Source organism: Ascidiella aspersa, chromosome 6 (genome assembly GCF_963924565.1).
Source record: "Ascidiella aspersa chromosome 6, kaAscAspe10.2, whole genome shotgun sequence".
NCBI classification, from domain to species: Eukaryota; Metazoa; Chordata; class Ascidiacea; order Phlebobranchia; family Ascidiidae; genus Ascidiella; species Ascidiella aspersa.
In genome coordinates, this window is record NC_139452.1 from 20,060,265 (window position 1) to 20,075,289 (window position 15,025).

Here is a 15,025-nt window from a genome sequence, read left to right on the forward strand (position 1 = left end):
CCAAGTGCCTGGCAAGACCATCCCAATCTAGTGCATTGCGGCCCTATAGAACTTACTTAGATAATTTATTCAAAGACATGTTCTAAAATGAAGATCAGAAAGGGTTAGTTTTACTTCGAATGGGATTAGTTTTACTTCAGCAGATAGGGTTAGTTTTACTTAAAAATGTTCCGGCTTACTTTTATCACCATCAGTATACTTGTATATACTTATCACCATCAGTATACTTGTATACTTATCACCATCAGTATACTTGGAATCTTTATAAATTATAATTCTTGTCAACTTAGACAAATATTTAATTATCTCACATTCCCGAAGTACATCTTTTCTATATGACAACAATCTAGCAGCAGGTGTTGTTTGCGCGAATCTATAATGTTCCAATATGGCTCTTCGAGTGAAGTTTCTACGTGGTATTTATGCAGCCTTACAGCTGTGAAATAAAAGGCCGTTACTACATGGTTGTCAGAATTAGCTTAAAAATGTAACTTTTGCCTGCTATATACTTTTTGTGTGCCCAATGCGCCATGTCCCCTAAACTAAAATTTAGCCACCGTAAACCAAATGAACGCTATTTTTGCTCTTCGCGTGATTGGTGATTACCTTTAGTATTTTTAAATAGTCATCCTTATACATTATTAAAATGTACCGAATTTGCTGGTACCGTAATGTACTTGTTTCATATATAGAAGGGGTTCTTAACCTTGTTTTGTATGTTTTACCCTTTTAACAAAGATGAATACAAGATTTACCCCCGATATATGAATTGATGCTCATTTAAAAAAAAACGTAAGAACAAATTACTCAGTTATAGTCAGTGTGACGGCTGCCTTTACTTTTTGGCAACGAGTTTTTCAATGTCTGGTAAACTATAGTAGGTAATTCACAACGAATATCAGATTCAAGTCAGTTTCGTGCTTTAGATTTTATAGTAAAGAATGCAGAGAGGCCGCTTCGCATAGGTTAGTTAAATAAACGAAACCAGAATATTCACAGCTTGAATACCTATTCTTGGATTTACTCCCTGGGGTAAATTTCCCCCAGGTTAAGAAGGGCTGATATATAGTATGAGAGGGCTAAAGGCACAGGGCAATTACAATGGGGCGCGATAAGGTTGAGAATCACCAAAGCAGTCTAATATATTTATATTTGAAGAAATTGCCCCTCTGTTTTTGGTCTGTTCGTTGACGGTGTATTTTTAGCTAACTTATGTAAGACAATAATAAAGTCTCCTTAAGTGAGAGCGAAAGCGGTGCTATTTGATACTAATATGTGTGGCATACACACTTTGTATGTAATCAGGTCGATGCACCCCTACTGATCAGCAGAAGACAATTACACGTCAAAAATAATTAATAAGCGCCTTCGAAATTGTACAAAGTAGAATGCCAAATGGCTAAACAGTTTAAATTTTCAAGTATCAGCCCCCAAAACTTATTGAAACATTTAGAAAAACATTCACAGGTTTGGCAGGACACGTATAAAGTAAGGTAGGCTAATTACGAACACAACTGGACCCTACTATAATTGCCCCTCCTAAATTTATTGTTAAATTTTGTGATAAAAGAAAAAAAATTATTTGTTAAATTTTGTGATAAAAGTGTTAGCCTTAACGGTTTGATTTAAGGCCTTGGCGTTAAATGTCAAAAATGCTGTGCAGTCTACACTCTACAGTATTCAAATCTTATATTAAAGTAGCAGCCAAAGAGTGTGTCGCTTTGCATAGAGAAAAATGTATATTTCTGATATAGCCTTACGTTTACCTTATAGTTTTGTTTACCTTCCCGAAAATTGATATTTATAGCCGTCTGTAACTATATATTATAGAAACCTTAAAGTATAATCGACTTGTACCAATTCAAAATTGACGCTCCATTTACCGTCTGGTCAATTATGAGGACTACTCTATACCCAACCGTCGTACTATTCGTGTGGTCTGGTAAGAATGTCTGCCTAAGTAAACTATTCACACTAGTGGTATATTTTTCACTTCAAGACTTATTCAATTTGCCCAGAATGGGCTTAAAAGGTTAGAATAAACAACTTCTAAGACTAACTCACTTTTTGATAAATAGAATTGAGTCTAATGCCAAAAAGTAAAACGATATGATATTTTAGGTTTCATAATTGTAATTTTTGCAGAATATAACCGAAAGCAAACAACGTTATATTGTATAAATAAACACCACTATTTTTTTCAGCCCTTTTTACAACGGTGGACGTTCAATCTACAGGTAAATAAAACCTTAACTGCATGTTTAGTTAAACCAATGGTTTCCAACCTTTTATGGCTTACGGCAACCGTGAAAAAATAAATAGATTGCGGCACCCATATTTAAATTTTTAAGTGGTTTACTACCCGATCCGTCAGAAATTAGTGCAGTTCTACGCAAAAAGTTCTACGACAATTAGTGCATCCAAAAGATCAAAAAGTCCGACTTTTAGACTTTGATTGCTTGGACAATGTACTAATTTGACTTAACAAATGTGCATAAGAAGATTAAGTTTAATAATACTTTATCCACCCAAACCCAAACGCTAACCAGAACCCTAACACAAATAATGTGCGTTGATTTAATAATTACATAAACACTTTAGGTCCCAATGTGCGACGTAAAAATCTTATAGAGACCAAAACCATGGACGAGAAACTATTTTATGCTCACCCAAGTTTGGGCTTTTTTACCAGCGTTCAAATAATTTTAAATTACGCACATTATTTGGGTTAGGATTCAGGTTAGCGTTTGGGTTCAGGTGGGTCAAGTGTTGTTAATTTTATCTCACATCTTTTGTGAATTTTCAGCGAATATTTTCAATTTATCTACGACGGGAGTTTACCCAAAGGTCCAAATTAATGCATTACCACGACCTCAAGGTATAAAAGTCACATTTTTCTGCTTTTGGATGCCCTTATTGTCGTAGACCTTTTTGCTTAAAATGCATTAATTTCTAACGGATCGGGTGGTTTTACTGTACAGGTTGGATCCCACTAGATGCGTCTGGCGTTAACGTAAAACTTTTTTAAAAAAACGCTTTCGGTTGCAGAAAAGTGAAATATTTCAACTTTGACGCTTTCGGTTAGAAACGAGGAAATTTGCCATTAACGCTGGCAACTGTGTGAATTGGACGACGCTAGCGTTCGACTTTAACGCCAGAAGCAAAGTGCGTTTAGTGTAAACCAACCTTGATGCCACAACAAATGTAACTGGAATAATGCAAGTCAACTCCAAACAATGTAATAAAACATATTTGATATAGTGTGCCCTCATCGTACACAAAGAGTTGTATCAAAAGGCTTACCAATAACAGCAAAAATAAAATTCCCAAATATCTCGTGGCACCCTTAAGCATTAAAAATGGCATCCCGGTTGGAAACCACTGAGTTAAACATAGATTTAAAATCTCGAGCAGTTAGAACAGAAAGTATGCATTTCGCTTATATTAAAGTTTTCTGAAACAAAAATACAAAAACTGTCACGATTTGCAACTTAACACAAAGAAGCTGGCTACATTTTCAAGAAGAAATACAACTGGAATTTTTTGCTTTTTTATTTTTTGTCTCAGAGTAGAACAAAAATACCACCTCTTCGGTTTTCTCAATTTAGGACATTTCACACTCATTTTTAACAATCAATTCACACTAATTTTTTAAAGATAAGTTAATATCCAATATTGGAAAAGTAATATTGGCTTTTGTCTGGCGGATTCATTCACCTGTCCTACATGGCTGTAAATTTTGTGACGACTAAGTAACTAAAAATGCCTTTAAACAAAGTAGCAGTTAGATTAGAATTGTAATTAGCAGCATATCGACCCAGCTTGTCGAACTAGAAAACTAAAGTTATCTATATGCCACGAACACAATACTGTGCCCGATATGTTGGAATACATGTCGACGCCTTTTAGCCTATATCCAGAAGCAGGGGCGTATCCAGAATATCAAATAGGGGTTCCTGAATTTTTAAGCAATGGATTTCCCTATTTTCTGTCTATCATTAATGAATAACGACGTCATAAAATAGTGACCAGTATGACATAAAAAAATAGTGATTTTGTATTGACGTCATAAAAAAATAATCTGACACAGCCAATTAACGTCCAGAAAAAGGGAACTTATACGACGCAAAGCGAGCATGTGCGTCGAAACTGCTTAGTGTGCAATTGTTAACTTTAGGCGAAAAACTAAACCAAGACGGTGAAGTATGTATGATTGATTTTGGTATCAGCAGCGCAGTTTCCCAAGTTTCCATGTAGGCGAAAGGCGTGCTTGTAATTTAAGGTAAGATACCACGCTAGATTACAAGCACGCCTTTCGCCTTCTGCAACACTAAACGAAGATCGGTTTGCCGGGTGTTATTATGCCATGATTAGCGCAAAGGCGAAAGAGAAAATATATCCTGCGTTTAAGGTCGACCAAACGAAAGACGAAAAACGCCTTTTTGCGTTTGATTTTGGGTTCGCATTAACTAAAGACGCGTGGCCTAAATACATTAAAAACTTTTCCGCTTGGGACGGTGAGTTGAACCTGACAAATACGAACAAAAAACGATAATATGACTTACGAAAAGGGGGGGTCCACCCCCTCCCCCCCTGGATTCGTCACTGGGTTCGCCTCTGATTAACGGTGATGCATAACATCTAACGTTTCAAGCCCTGCTTTGACGCGACAAACCACATTCCCTTTTTGACCATTGTGGCGTAATACGAACGGTTAATAATAAACAACAAGTTTAAAACTCACAGGAAATAATGCTAAATACAACAGTTAGATAATAATTTGTGACAATTATCCAAGTCTTGTTGTGATGGCCACATAAATCACGTAAATATTGCTCGCAAGCCTCAATAAAAAAAAGAAAGTGTTTCATAAAATGGAATGTTAGGTTATACTTCGATGGTATGTTTATATGTTAGAAACATACTATGAAATTCAAGTTGCCTTTGGACTGATAAATCTCATTTGAACGGATTAAGACGTGTTACCGTTTTTTTAAGCAAATCTAGACGGCAAATAGAACAAATGTATGCCATTTAGGGATGTTCAAAGTAGAATACCAAGGTATTCTAGAATAATAGGTTCCGAATCTAGAATAACGAATCCAGAATAGCGAATCCTAGTACATTTTTATTAAATTATTTAACCTCGATTTTGTTTGGGGAATAGATTAATCTTTTTCTACCCTACAGGGCCCACATTCACAGCAATAAATCGCCCCAACAATTTGCTAACATGTGTACATTATAATAAAAAATGTTTTACATTCTTAACAACTGTCATTTGAAGCAGTTGTGTAAACTGTAATACATGTCCACTTTCCAGGTTGTTGCGAAAACTTATATTTTTGCCAATAGTGAGTACAATGGAACACTGCACACAGAACTCTTTAGCAATTCGGTACAGTTTTTAAAAGCATTGTTGGATCTTAGTGCTTCTTTTTTGACTAATTGATCTGTTATGCAGTCAAATAATGTACTGCAAAGCATATAAAGTTACTATTGACATAACGAATACTTGATAATTTACGCTGTGCATAACTGCATAACCTCGCTGAATATTGGCCTAAAGTTGACCGCACGCATTTTCTCGATGGTCAGCACGTGTTACTTTTGCAACTTAACGCTTTTAGGGAAATTGCGAACTCCGCTCCTGACATTACACGTTAGTCGCTCGCCCAATAACGCTTGATTGACACTTAATTATTAGACGAACGTTGTCGCCAGACACGAAGTAATTGGTCGCCCGAAAAAACGCTGACACTGCACTACCAGGTTACATTTAAAGCAAGCACTACAAATTGGTCGCCGCAGCAACATGCCAACTTACCGCACGCGTTTGTACAATTAGGCGCAACGAATCCCATCTGGATTCGAATCCAAGGATTCGATATTCTAGTTTGAGCATCCCTAATGCCATTATAAATATCCATTTACTAGTTTATTTAATTGCTAGCTGAATATATCGTACAGAAACCTAAATATCGCGTGGTATAGCTAAACATCCTTAAAAATAAAAACAAACAATGAACAACGAGCCAAAGGACAATGTTTTGTGAACTGGTGGATTGATTACTTTTTTGTTTTAATTATGGTTAATGCAAACAATCGACTGACTCTAATGATTTTCAATTATCCATACTTCTTTAATGGCCCCTTTTGAAAAAAACAATTGTTGTCTTTCTCTAGAAGGGAGCTCTGGAAATACAGCTGACTCGATGCTGAACGGTTTTTTGAGCGTAATGTCGGATAGTGCCAGCATAGCGTTTAATGATGTGAACTTTCCAAACCGCCATGTATTTCATTATGATGGAGTACTTAATTACATAGAAGATGGTGGAAACGACATGTTTGATAACGGCAACCAGGTGACGACCGTTCCTCGTTAAAATTAACAGTAAGGCATATTCGTTTACGGGTAAGTACAGTAATATAGTATACCCCCAAATTGCCAGACATCAATCGTTAGTTTAGCTTTGTGGTTTATGGTTGAATTACGCCAGACCAAAAACAAAAACTGACCCAAGTTTATCCACGTTTATGTATAGCGCCAGTGGCGAATCAAGGTGGAGCCAAACATGACATAACCATCTTCTTAGTAGGCTAACAGGGTTTTTCAAAGTTGGGTCATTGGACCCCTTGGGGTAAGAAATAACATGTCAAATATTTAGGTAAATAACTAGTTTAAAAAAAAAACACTTAACCTAAGTCAAATTATTTGTCTAAAAATAAGTTAAATTAACTCTGTTTTTTGTTTTGCTATGGCTTTGTTTTAGCGGAACAATGAAAACGTTGATACCGGATTGCAATTGCCTAATATTACGCCAAGTCTAAATAAATGACAGGAGATGACGACAAATAATTTGCACGAAGTAACACTTCGTTTTGGGGTTTAAACTGGCAAACAATAAATTAGAAGAGGCCGCAATTTAGTTGACACCCAAAATACGTTCGCACCATTGCTCGATATACTGGTATTATTCAAATTGATTTTGGAATTCATGAGGGTCGTTTACCTCACATTTGCATGGTTCCCTATGCCCCAGACACCACGTGAAACGTGCAAAAACATTTATATGGATTACCTTAGTACAACCGGGCGCAAGTTACCTTTTAAGCTAAAAAGATTCTTAAAAAACTTCTTAAACATATAGAAAAACAAAATGACATTAGCTTATAAAGAAAAAAAGACGCCCAAAAAACGACAAATTTGGGGCAATAATTCCGTAATTAAAATAGGCAAAAAAAAACGTGTGTGATATGGCCTTGCAAAAAATATTTTTTTCCGTAACTCCGTACCGGACTGTTCCGGCTTAGATTCACGACTTTTTGTTGAGTCAAAACATTTGAAAACGCCTCTTTAATTTAATTTATTATCATGTCAACATTGCACACATGTCCTTAACCTGTAGTCCCCCACAAAGTTAGTGAGTCGAAATCGAACCGACCGGTAATGAGGTTCGTTGGAGCTAGAACTAAAACCGACCTGAACATGATTCATGCAAAACTAAAGCAGAACAGGGCATCAACCAAAAAATTTAAACGGTTGATACCCTGAAACATATAGTAATTGTGTCGATTCGTTATCGTAGGCCTATGTTTCACATGCATTGCACAAAAGCGTAAAAAATTAAAATTAAATTTGTTTTAAAAATTGTTAGTCTTTTTATAGTTCTAAAACATGTGTCTTACACAAAATGTTTTTTAATTTATTTTTATTTATATGTCAACTTTGGTTTGGCACCGTTTTTTGCATTAAACTCTCATTTGTTTGTAGCTCAAAGTGTGGAGTGATTCCGAAGCCACACCAACGTTTGAATATGTGAACTACAGCTCCATTTATCGGTTTGCAGTTGACTATTTTTTTAAACACATAAAAGAAAAACAAAGTATTTGTTTTACCTTGAAATGTGTCGTACACTCTTTGGTTGGTTTCGAGCGCACTACTTTTTCTAATATTGCTATTAGCAAAAAAATTATTAGAATTCTGCGAAAACAGTAATATGCATTATAAAACAAACGTTTTGCTTTAATAGCCTACAGTGAAATGGACAGCGTCTTGACTTAATTTTGGTCAAAATTACTTGACTTTTTTCTTTTTTTTTACTTGACTTTGACTTAAGTTGTTGTACAAATCACTTGACTGGGACTTAAGTGATTTACAAAATGCATTACACAACATTTTATGTAACTGTTAAAAAAAACTCTCATAACATGTTTGTAAAGATTAAATGAATGCGGTCCGGCCTAAAACCTGCGAAGTTGGTCTTAAATTACACCATAAACAAATGTAGGAAGTCAATTGGCAAGATTGGATTTGTTCCTCAAGATTAACAAGATTTGTTAACATTATCGAGTTTAGCCATATAACTAAGTTTTCTAAATGATTAGTCAATTAATAATGCCATTCTAAAAAATGTTAGTTGGGTTAACTGGAACTATTTGGATGTGGGTACGATATCAGTATAAATATTTATTTCATTGGTGCTTTGCAGTGATATAAATGTAGATTCATTAGATTGCACACAAAATCAATCATGAATGTAAAATCAACAGGGAAATGACATTTTTGCCCAGTGCACAAAAATGATATTGAATAAGGGTGAAAAAGTGTGCAATATATGTTTTATAAAACATTTTTGCTTCTGTAAAACTTACCACAACCCGATCAATCTAAAATTAAGTTTAAAATTTACGTAAAACTTGGAGTAATATATTAATTATTGATACTGGCGTTAGGTGCTACTTATTGGCCTACAGCAGACATTCCTTTCCAAAGGCATGGTCACATAAAATACCAATCTTCTTTAAAATCGACTATAGTCTGTAAAGGTTAAACGAACAATTTTGATTTATTTCATTTAAAAATTACGCCATGTAAGTGCAATTCCAAATATGCGCACATTTATTTAGGATTTGCGCACAGTTTAACTGATGTAATTTACTGAAAAAAATATTCTGTTATATAAACTACTTTTTCACAGGGCTAGCGATGGTTTCTACGTGGGTTCTTCAAACAAAACATTTCCGTTTGTTCTGACGAATTTAATTCAAAATCCAACAAATGCCAATCGATCAATGTATATTGAGGTAGGTGATTACTGATCAAACACTTTTACCAGTAAATAGCATGGATTAAACCATAAGGTTGCGGCACTGAGATTTTGCCGAAAAACTCTTTTTTTATTATAACTAAAATAGGAGGATGGAAACTTGGGTGCCGATGGAATAGGAGACGTAAATACTTTTTCCAACTTGCACGTTGAAGTGGACCCATACCGAATGGATTACACAGTTTTTCAAATTTCCGAGTCCGGTGATCCATCGATCATTCAAATATTTTACGTCGTGTCAAGTGCAACGAAGGTATTTTACAAACTATTTATGCGCGAATGCAGGATATTGCTTAAACTCTTATTTATAGCCAGAGTGGCCCGCGGACCTTAACTGTTTAACGTGGACCTCTATAAATGTTCAATTTACTAAAAGAACTACTTTTCGGTACGATTATATTGGCGACATTTTGCCGAAAACAGAGGGACTCTTTTACGAGCTTAGTATAACAGAACAATAACTCTTCCGAGATGTTGCGTATACAGCATTTGCAACATGTGTTAAACGCATAACTGTAGACATGTGCCATACGCACTATTTTAAATTATTTAACCGCATTCCCAACCTGATAAAACTTGTACTTTCTTTACTGGGCCTTTGCTTAAATTAGTTAATAGCCCTGACTTAGGGAAAATTGTTCTGCGGAGCAAAATACGGCTTGTGCTAAATAAGCAAAGATTTTTAAACTTGAAGTGCTACCGTTTCAATGTTACGTAAGACTATAGTGCAGGGGTGGGCAGAATTGTAATATAACAAAACGCCCAAAACGGTAATAATCAACACAATAATAACGGTAGTAGCAAAATAACACGCACAATATTTATTAATTTCAGTCTTTTGTTAACTAACTTAAAACAAAAAGAGAAAAACGTTTATAAACGGTACTCTTGGTAACCTTTACAATTTTTTTGAAAAGTTGCTTTTTAACTTGAAGAGCCACAAAAACATGCCGGAGAGCCGCATGCAGCTCGCGAGCTGCAGTTTGCCCACCACTGCTATAGTGGAACTAGTGAGTAGGTTGCAAGTTGCAATGCGTGCGTGGTGGCAGTATCCACAGAAAACGGAAAACCTCTAACGCAGTGCTTTTCAACCTTTAAAATCTCCATGCGCACTTTTTTATTTCGGAAAATTTCCATCCGCACGAAACAAACACAGTAAGTTCGCATCATTTAGTTTTCTTGTGTGAAATAACAATGAACGGTTTTGTATATTAAAACCCTATACCTAAGCTTTGACCAATATAAAATAGATAGCTTAAGCTGCAATGAACCACTGAGAGACTCTATTACTGTACCTGTAACGCATACGTGGACACACCAGCTTATTTGATTACTGTATTACACATAATGATAAAATATTATGCACCATTTTCAGCCGCACGACGTTAGTCATCCGCACTACAATTTTTTTCATCCTCACAAGTGCGTACCATCCCACGGGTTGAAAAGCACTGCTCTAACAAATAACTTTATTTAAGTGACGAAATAAAGAACAATCTTAAAATCGTAAGACTATGAAGTCACAATGCACAACTTAACTCACCAAAAACGTGGCATAAATGGGAATGGGGTAAATTTAAGACGTATTCTGACAGATTTAGGTATTTGCCCTTATTATGTCATTGGTGTTTAATACTAATTATGTCATTGGTCTTAATATAATATTTTAGATTATTCTTCCTTACATATATTTGCTTTGTACGTCTTATTGTGTGTTCCCACAGGAATGTACTGAAACAGTACTAAGGTTTACTCAACCACTCTTAAATAAAGCACAAATAAGTTACATATATGGTGACCACGAATTAATACAAGGCAACATATCTTACCGCGTTAGCGATAGTTCCAGGCATTTACAGAACTTTCTTAAATGCATTATCAGCAGCGCTACCGTAGAACTCTTTTAGGAGGTTCTGTTCTACTTTTTAAAGAAAATTGGTGGTCTTTCGAGGACACTGAGAGATGCCCAAGTGCCATTATTTTTATATTTTGCGTTTTCTTGCTAGCTACCTGAAACCAAAGTTTTCATGTTTTATATATCTTGTATGTTCTAGGCTATTTTTTTTTGTTTTTTCTACAGTATGTCTACGGTAATTTTTCTGTAGTATCCCCCCTTTCAATGTGAACATAACATCAAAACTTTAAAAAGTAAAACGGCACTACTTAAATAACATTTTCGAGTCAACTTAAACTACAGTCTTTAACATATAGCTTTTGTCGGTTTTTTTCATATAGCTTTTGTCAAAGCCTCCCTTATTTTTCATCCGGTATAGATTTAGTCTTAGATAAACATTTACACTCGGTTAAAATAGCACTGCTTTAACCAGCTTGCTAAATAATACTATTTACAGTTTTTTTGAATAAGTATTACAATTTCTTTCATTTTTAGATTTTTGTTGTCAAGCGGGCCTTGTCAAAAATAATTACCCATCCCTAATTTAGACCAATGTGCGAAGCTTTTAGGCCTATAAGTGCCTAAATGCATTAAAAAAAATCACAATTATAACTAAATTTGCTTGTTGGCGCACTGCTTAGCGTTTGGGGGTCGGGGGGGACTCCCCGGAAATTTTTTTGCGGCCACGCTCTCTAGATTGGCTTAAAATGGTACCAAAAATGTTTTAACAAATGTTAAACCATGTCATTTTTTTTATGATTTCGGTCGCATAATATTTAACGTTGTGAAAACAATATATCATTTTTCATGAAAAGGGCACTCCCCCCCCCGTGCTCCCCTTAGCAAAGGGCAGGAGGGGCGCTTGCCCCCTCGCGCCCCCCCTCTCCGGCGTCCCTGAATCTAATAATATTTTACGAGCATAATCTCGCATAGCAAAACCAAACAAAGATTTGAACTTTTACAAAGCGAGCGAAATGGTCCTTCGTATTTGACTTTCATTTGCTTATATGACTTAAATTCAAGTCAAATCATTGACTTAAGTATTTCATCACAATACTGTGTGTGGAAGCTAAGACTGGAAAATATATTATTTTTGTTTAGTTAGAATCTTCTGGGTCTTGGTCACTTCGACTAGATATCATATCGCCGCCTACTACCCACGAAACCATAAACAAGGCAACGCTGCAAGGAACAATGAATAACGTATACTTTGGCTTCATGCTTGTATCGAGGTTGGTTTCTTTATTCAGGCAAAACCGATCTTAACATATGTAAATACAAAGTCGAACAATCGCACACATATACAGTACTTGCAAGTAAACCCTACGATTTTGATAATGTGCAATTTTAAAACGCAACGCACTTTGTGGTAAAACTTTAGTCCGATTTGAGAAAATCTTCCGAAAGCACTTCTAAAATGACTGTTTTGCGATATAAGCGGATTTTTCCGCTGCTCGGAGTGTGCCGTCATTTTGAACTCAACAGAACATAGAAAGAATAGCGGCCAGATTTAAATTGTAATTTTCACCATCTATACAAAACGATAATATATGTTGCGCTTCTGAAAGGCATTTTTTATATAATACACGTTTTGTATGTGACTAAAGTTTAACGAGCGCCGTGACTTTTTAAAAAATTCAGCCATTGAAGCTTAAGTTAATGCTTTGAAATAATTATTATTTTGTGCTTTGCGCAGGTCGAGCGTCGGGAACCTTTTTAGCTATGGGAGCCATAAATGCCAAATATTATTAGTTTTATTTCCACGAGAGCCATGTAATACTTTTTTACATCTAGTTATAGGTTGGAAAAAAAGCAATTTGAACAGGGCATTCAATTTGTTCTCATTTAAAACACTGCACTTACTAACAGCGAAAAAAGCAATCCACTATAAGTTTACACAGCCTTCATTACGGAGCTCCGTCGGAAGAGCCTTTTGGATATGAAGAGATTTCATCAAACGGGATAACAGTCCCGAAAATACAAATAGGATTCGAAATCGCCGGCCGTGGCCGTGTGGAGTTTTAGTCAAATTATGCTAAAAAAAGATAGCTTACATTTATCTACGGAAAAATTGTTTCACCAAAAGAGCCATATGGCGTCACAAAAAAGCGATATATGCCCCGCGAGCCATAGGTTTCCGATCCCTGCTTTATATCATTGTATGACGCCATCTCTGAAAACTGGCCTGCCAAGCCAAACAAAAAAACGTCAACGGGACTAAATTATCCTAGTGTATGTGGCCCTTAAACTATACGCAAAAATAAAAAAATGTATTATGGCCTCATTTTTGCTATTTATGCAAATCCATACATATTTTTTCCTGTTCCGAAAAACAATTAATTACGCCTTAGGCTCATTAAGCAACAAATGGTTCCCTTGAAACTGTCGTACATACTTGGTCATGTGTCTATTACCTTTTTGGTGACATTTTGTAGGTGTCCCGCCAAGTTTGTTGTTATTTTGCCACAAGTAAAAAAATTGTTTGTGGGGCACTGGGCTTTAGGTGCCAGCGCTCACCTTAACTTTGCCGAACGACCGTTTTAAACTTTTTTAACGAGACTTTGCGGTCTTTTTAATTCACATAACGTTTTTCTTTGAATGTGTTTAACTCAACTAAAATAAAATAATCCGATTTATTAGATACTGAAATTATCAGGATAATTAGCTTTATTTTTTTGTCTTTTATTTGATTGTTTTGGGACTAATTTAACCTGTCATCTTTTAGACTTCCCGGTGTACTAACACAAGAAAGTGAAATTGAACGCTCGATGCGGGAAATTCTTAATCAAATATCTGGTAGGTACAAACATTGGACTTTATTTCAAACAACAAAAGCACAATAATTTACACGTTTGAAAACGTTTATGCAGGGTCTTAGGTAGGGTTGTCCGTCCAATAATTAATATCAGTTAGGAGCCAATCCCGATGCCAATGGAGGTATTATCCATCCGATACTAGGGTGTTATCGGTACCGATCCGATGCAGATTAAAAGAGGAGTTTCGGCCATGGTTTACGACCAAACGCAGCGTTTGTTACCTTAAAATCTCAATTAAACAAGTAGGTTATCAACTGAAGGTAAGTGAACTTCCTACACCAAAGCAAATTTGGCGTAATAACCAAATAAAAATTACCCATAAACGTTCTAATTTCTTCTTTGCTTTGAGATAGATGATGACGTTTGTTCGTATCATCTAGGACGCGATACTTTTGTCCAGAATAGCGGGTATTGAACTAATATGTTAAGTATTGTCATCCCCATGTAGGCTCCAGCATGAAATTAAAATATTAGTTTATAAAAAAATAGGTTTCGACTAAGCTTAAAAATGTCCTCGGTTATTAGTACGTAAACAGTGGGTTTTCGAAAGTATTTTTGTCCATTGTGCTTTATCTACATTTTGTCTTCGATTTTCATTGTTTTGTCTTCCTATTGTTTGCAGCAGTTGCATTAATTGTGTCGTCTACATCTACATCAACATCTGTAACAAGCAGTTCTTCACAAACAGGTATAGCAGCTTGTTAACACTGAGTTACATATATAATTATTTTTGTTACAATTGTGTTAATAAAATATCCTAAAGTTTCTACGCAATAAAATCAAAATATCCATCGATTTTTAGAGGTACAACCTGGAACTGGTAAGCGAATGATAACATTTTACGCTCACTTTACGCCTGGACGAAATATTTGACAGCCCTTAAATTACTTATAACCCACTTGTTTTAACATCAAAGTTTTTAATGAAAAATTATTTCCGCCAAAAACTTTTTAAATTTGGAATTGTTCCGAGACTAGAAAAAGACTGTCGACCCTTTATTAGATACTGAATCACCTGGACGTGGTTTCTTTATGTTACAATGTAGGCCCTACTGCAGATATTTAAATAAAAAAAAGTTATTAATTTTTTATTTAACTCGTGTTCAATGTGCATACGTGCAATTAAATTTGAGTCACGTTCAAGCGAAGCGCCAGTATATGCTTGTTCAACTTTAAGATAGAGCGGTATTACAATAACATACATAG

The 15,025-nt window shown here is 35.5% G+C and overlaps 1 protein-coding gene across 1 annotated transcript in view; it reads left to right on the top strand.

The window, feature by feature from the left end:
- The first annotated feature begins 1,813 nt into the window (after positions 1-1,813).
- LOC146140655 (uncharacterized) overlaps positions 1,814-15,025 on the top strand; it is a 55,534-nt gene continuing 42,322 nt past the window's right edge. The window contains exons 1-9 of the mRNA XM_083392672.1: positions 1,814-1,942; positions 2,205-2,237; positions 6,187-6,365; positions 7,775-7,842; positions 8,982-9,087; positions 9,199-9,363; positions 12,106-12,236; positions 13,730-13,800; positions 14,443-14,508. Of these exons, the coding sequence (XP_083248798.1) occupies positions 1,897-1,942; positions 2,205-2,237; positions 6,187-6,365; positions 7,775-7,842; positions 8,982-9,087; positions 9,199-9,363; positions 12,106-12,236; positions 13,730-13,800; positions 14,443-14,508 (865 nt within the window). The 5' untranslated portion in view covers positions 1,814-1,896. The remainder of the gene's footprint in view (positions 1,943-2,204; positions 2,238-6,186; positions 6,366-7,774; positions 7,843-8,981; positions 9,088-9,198; positions 9,364-12,105; positions 12,237-13,729; positions 13,801-14,442; positions 14,509-15,025) is intronic.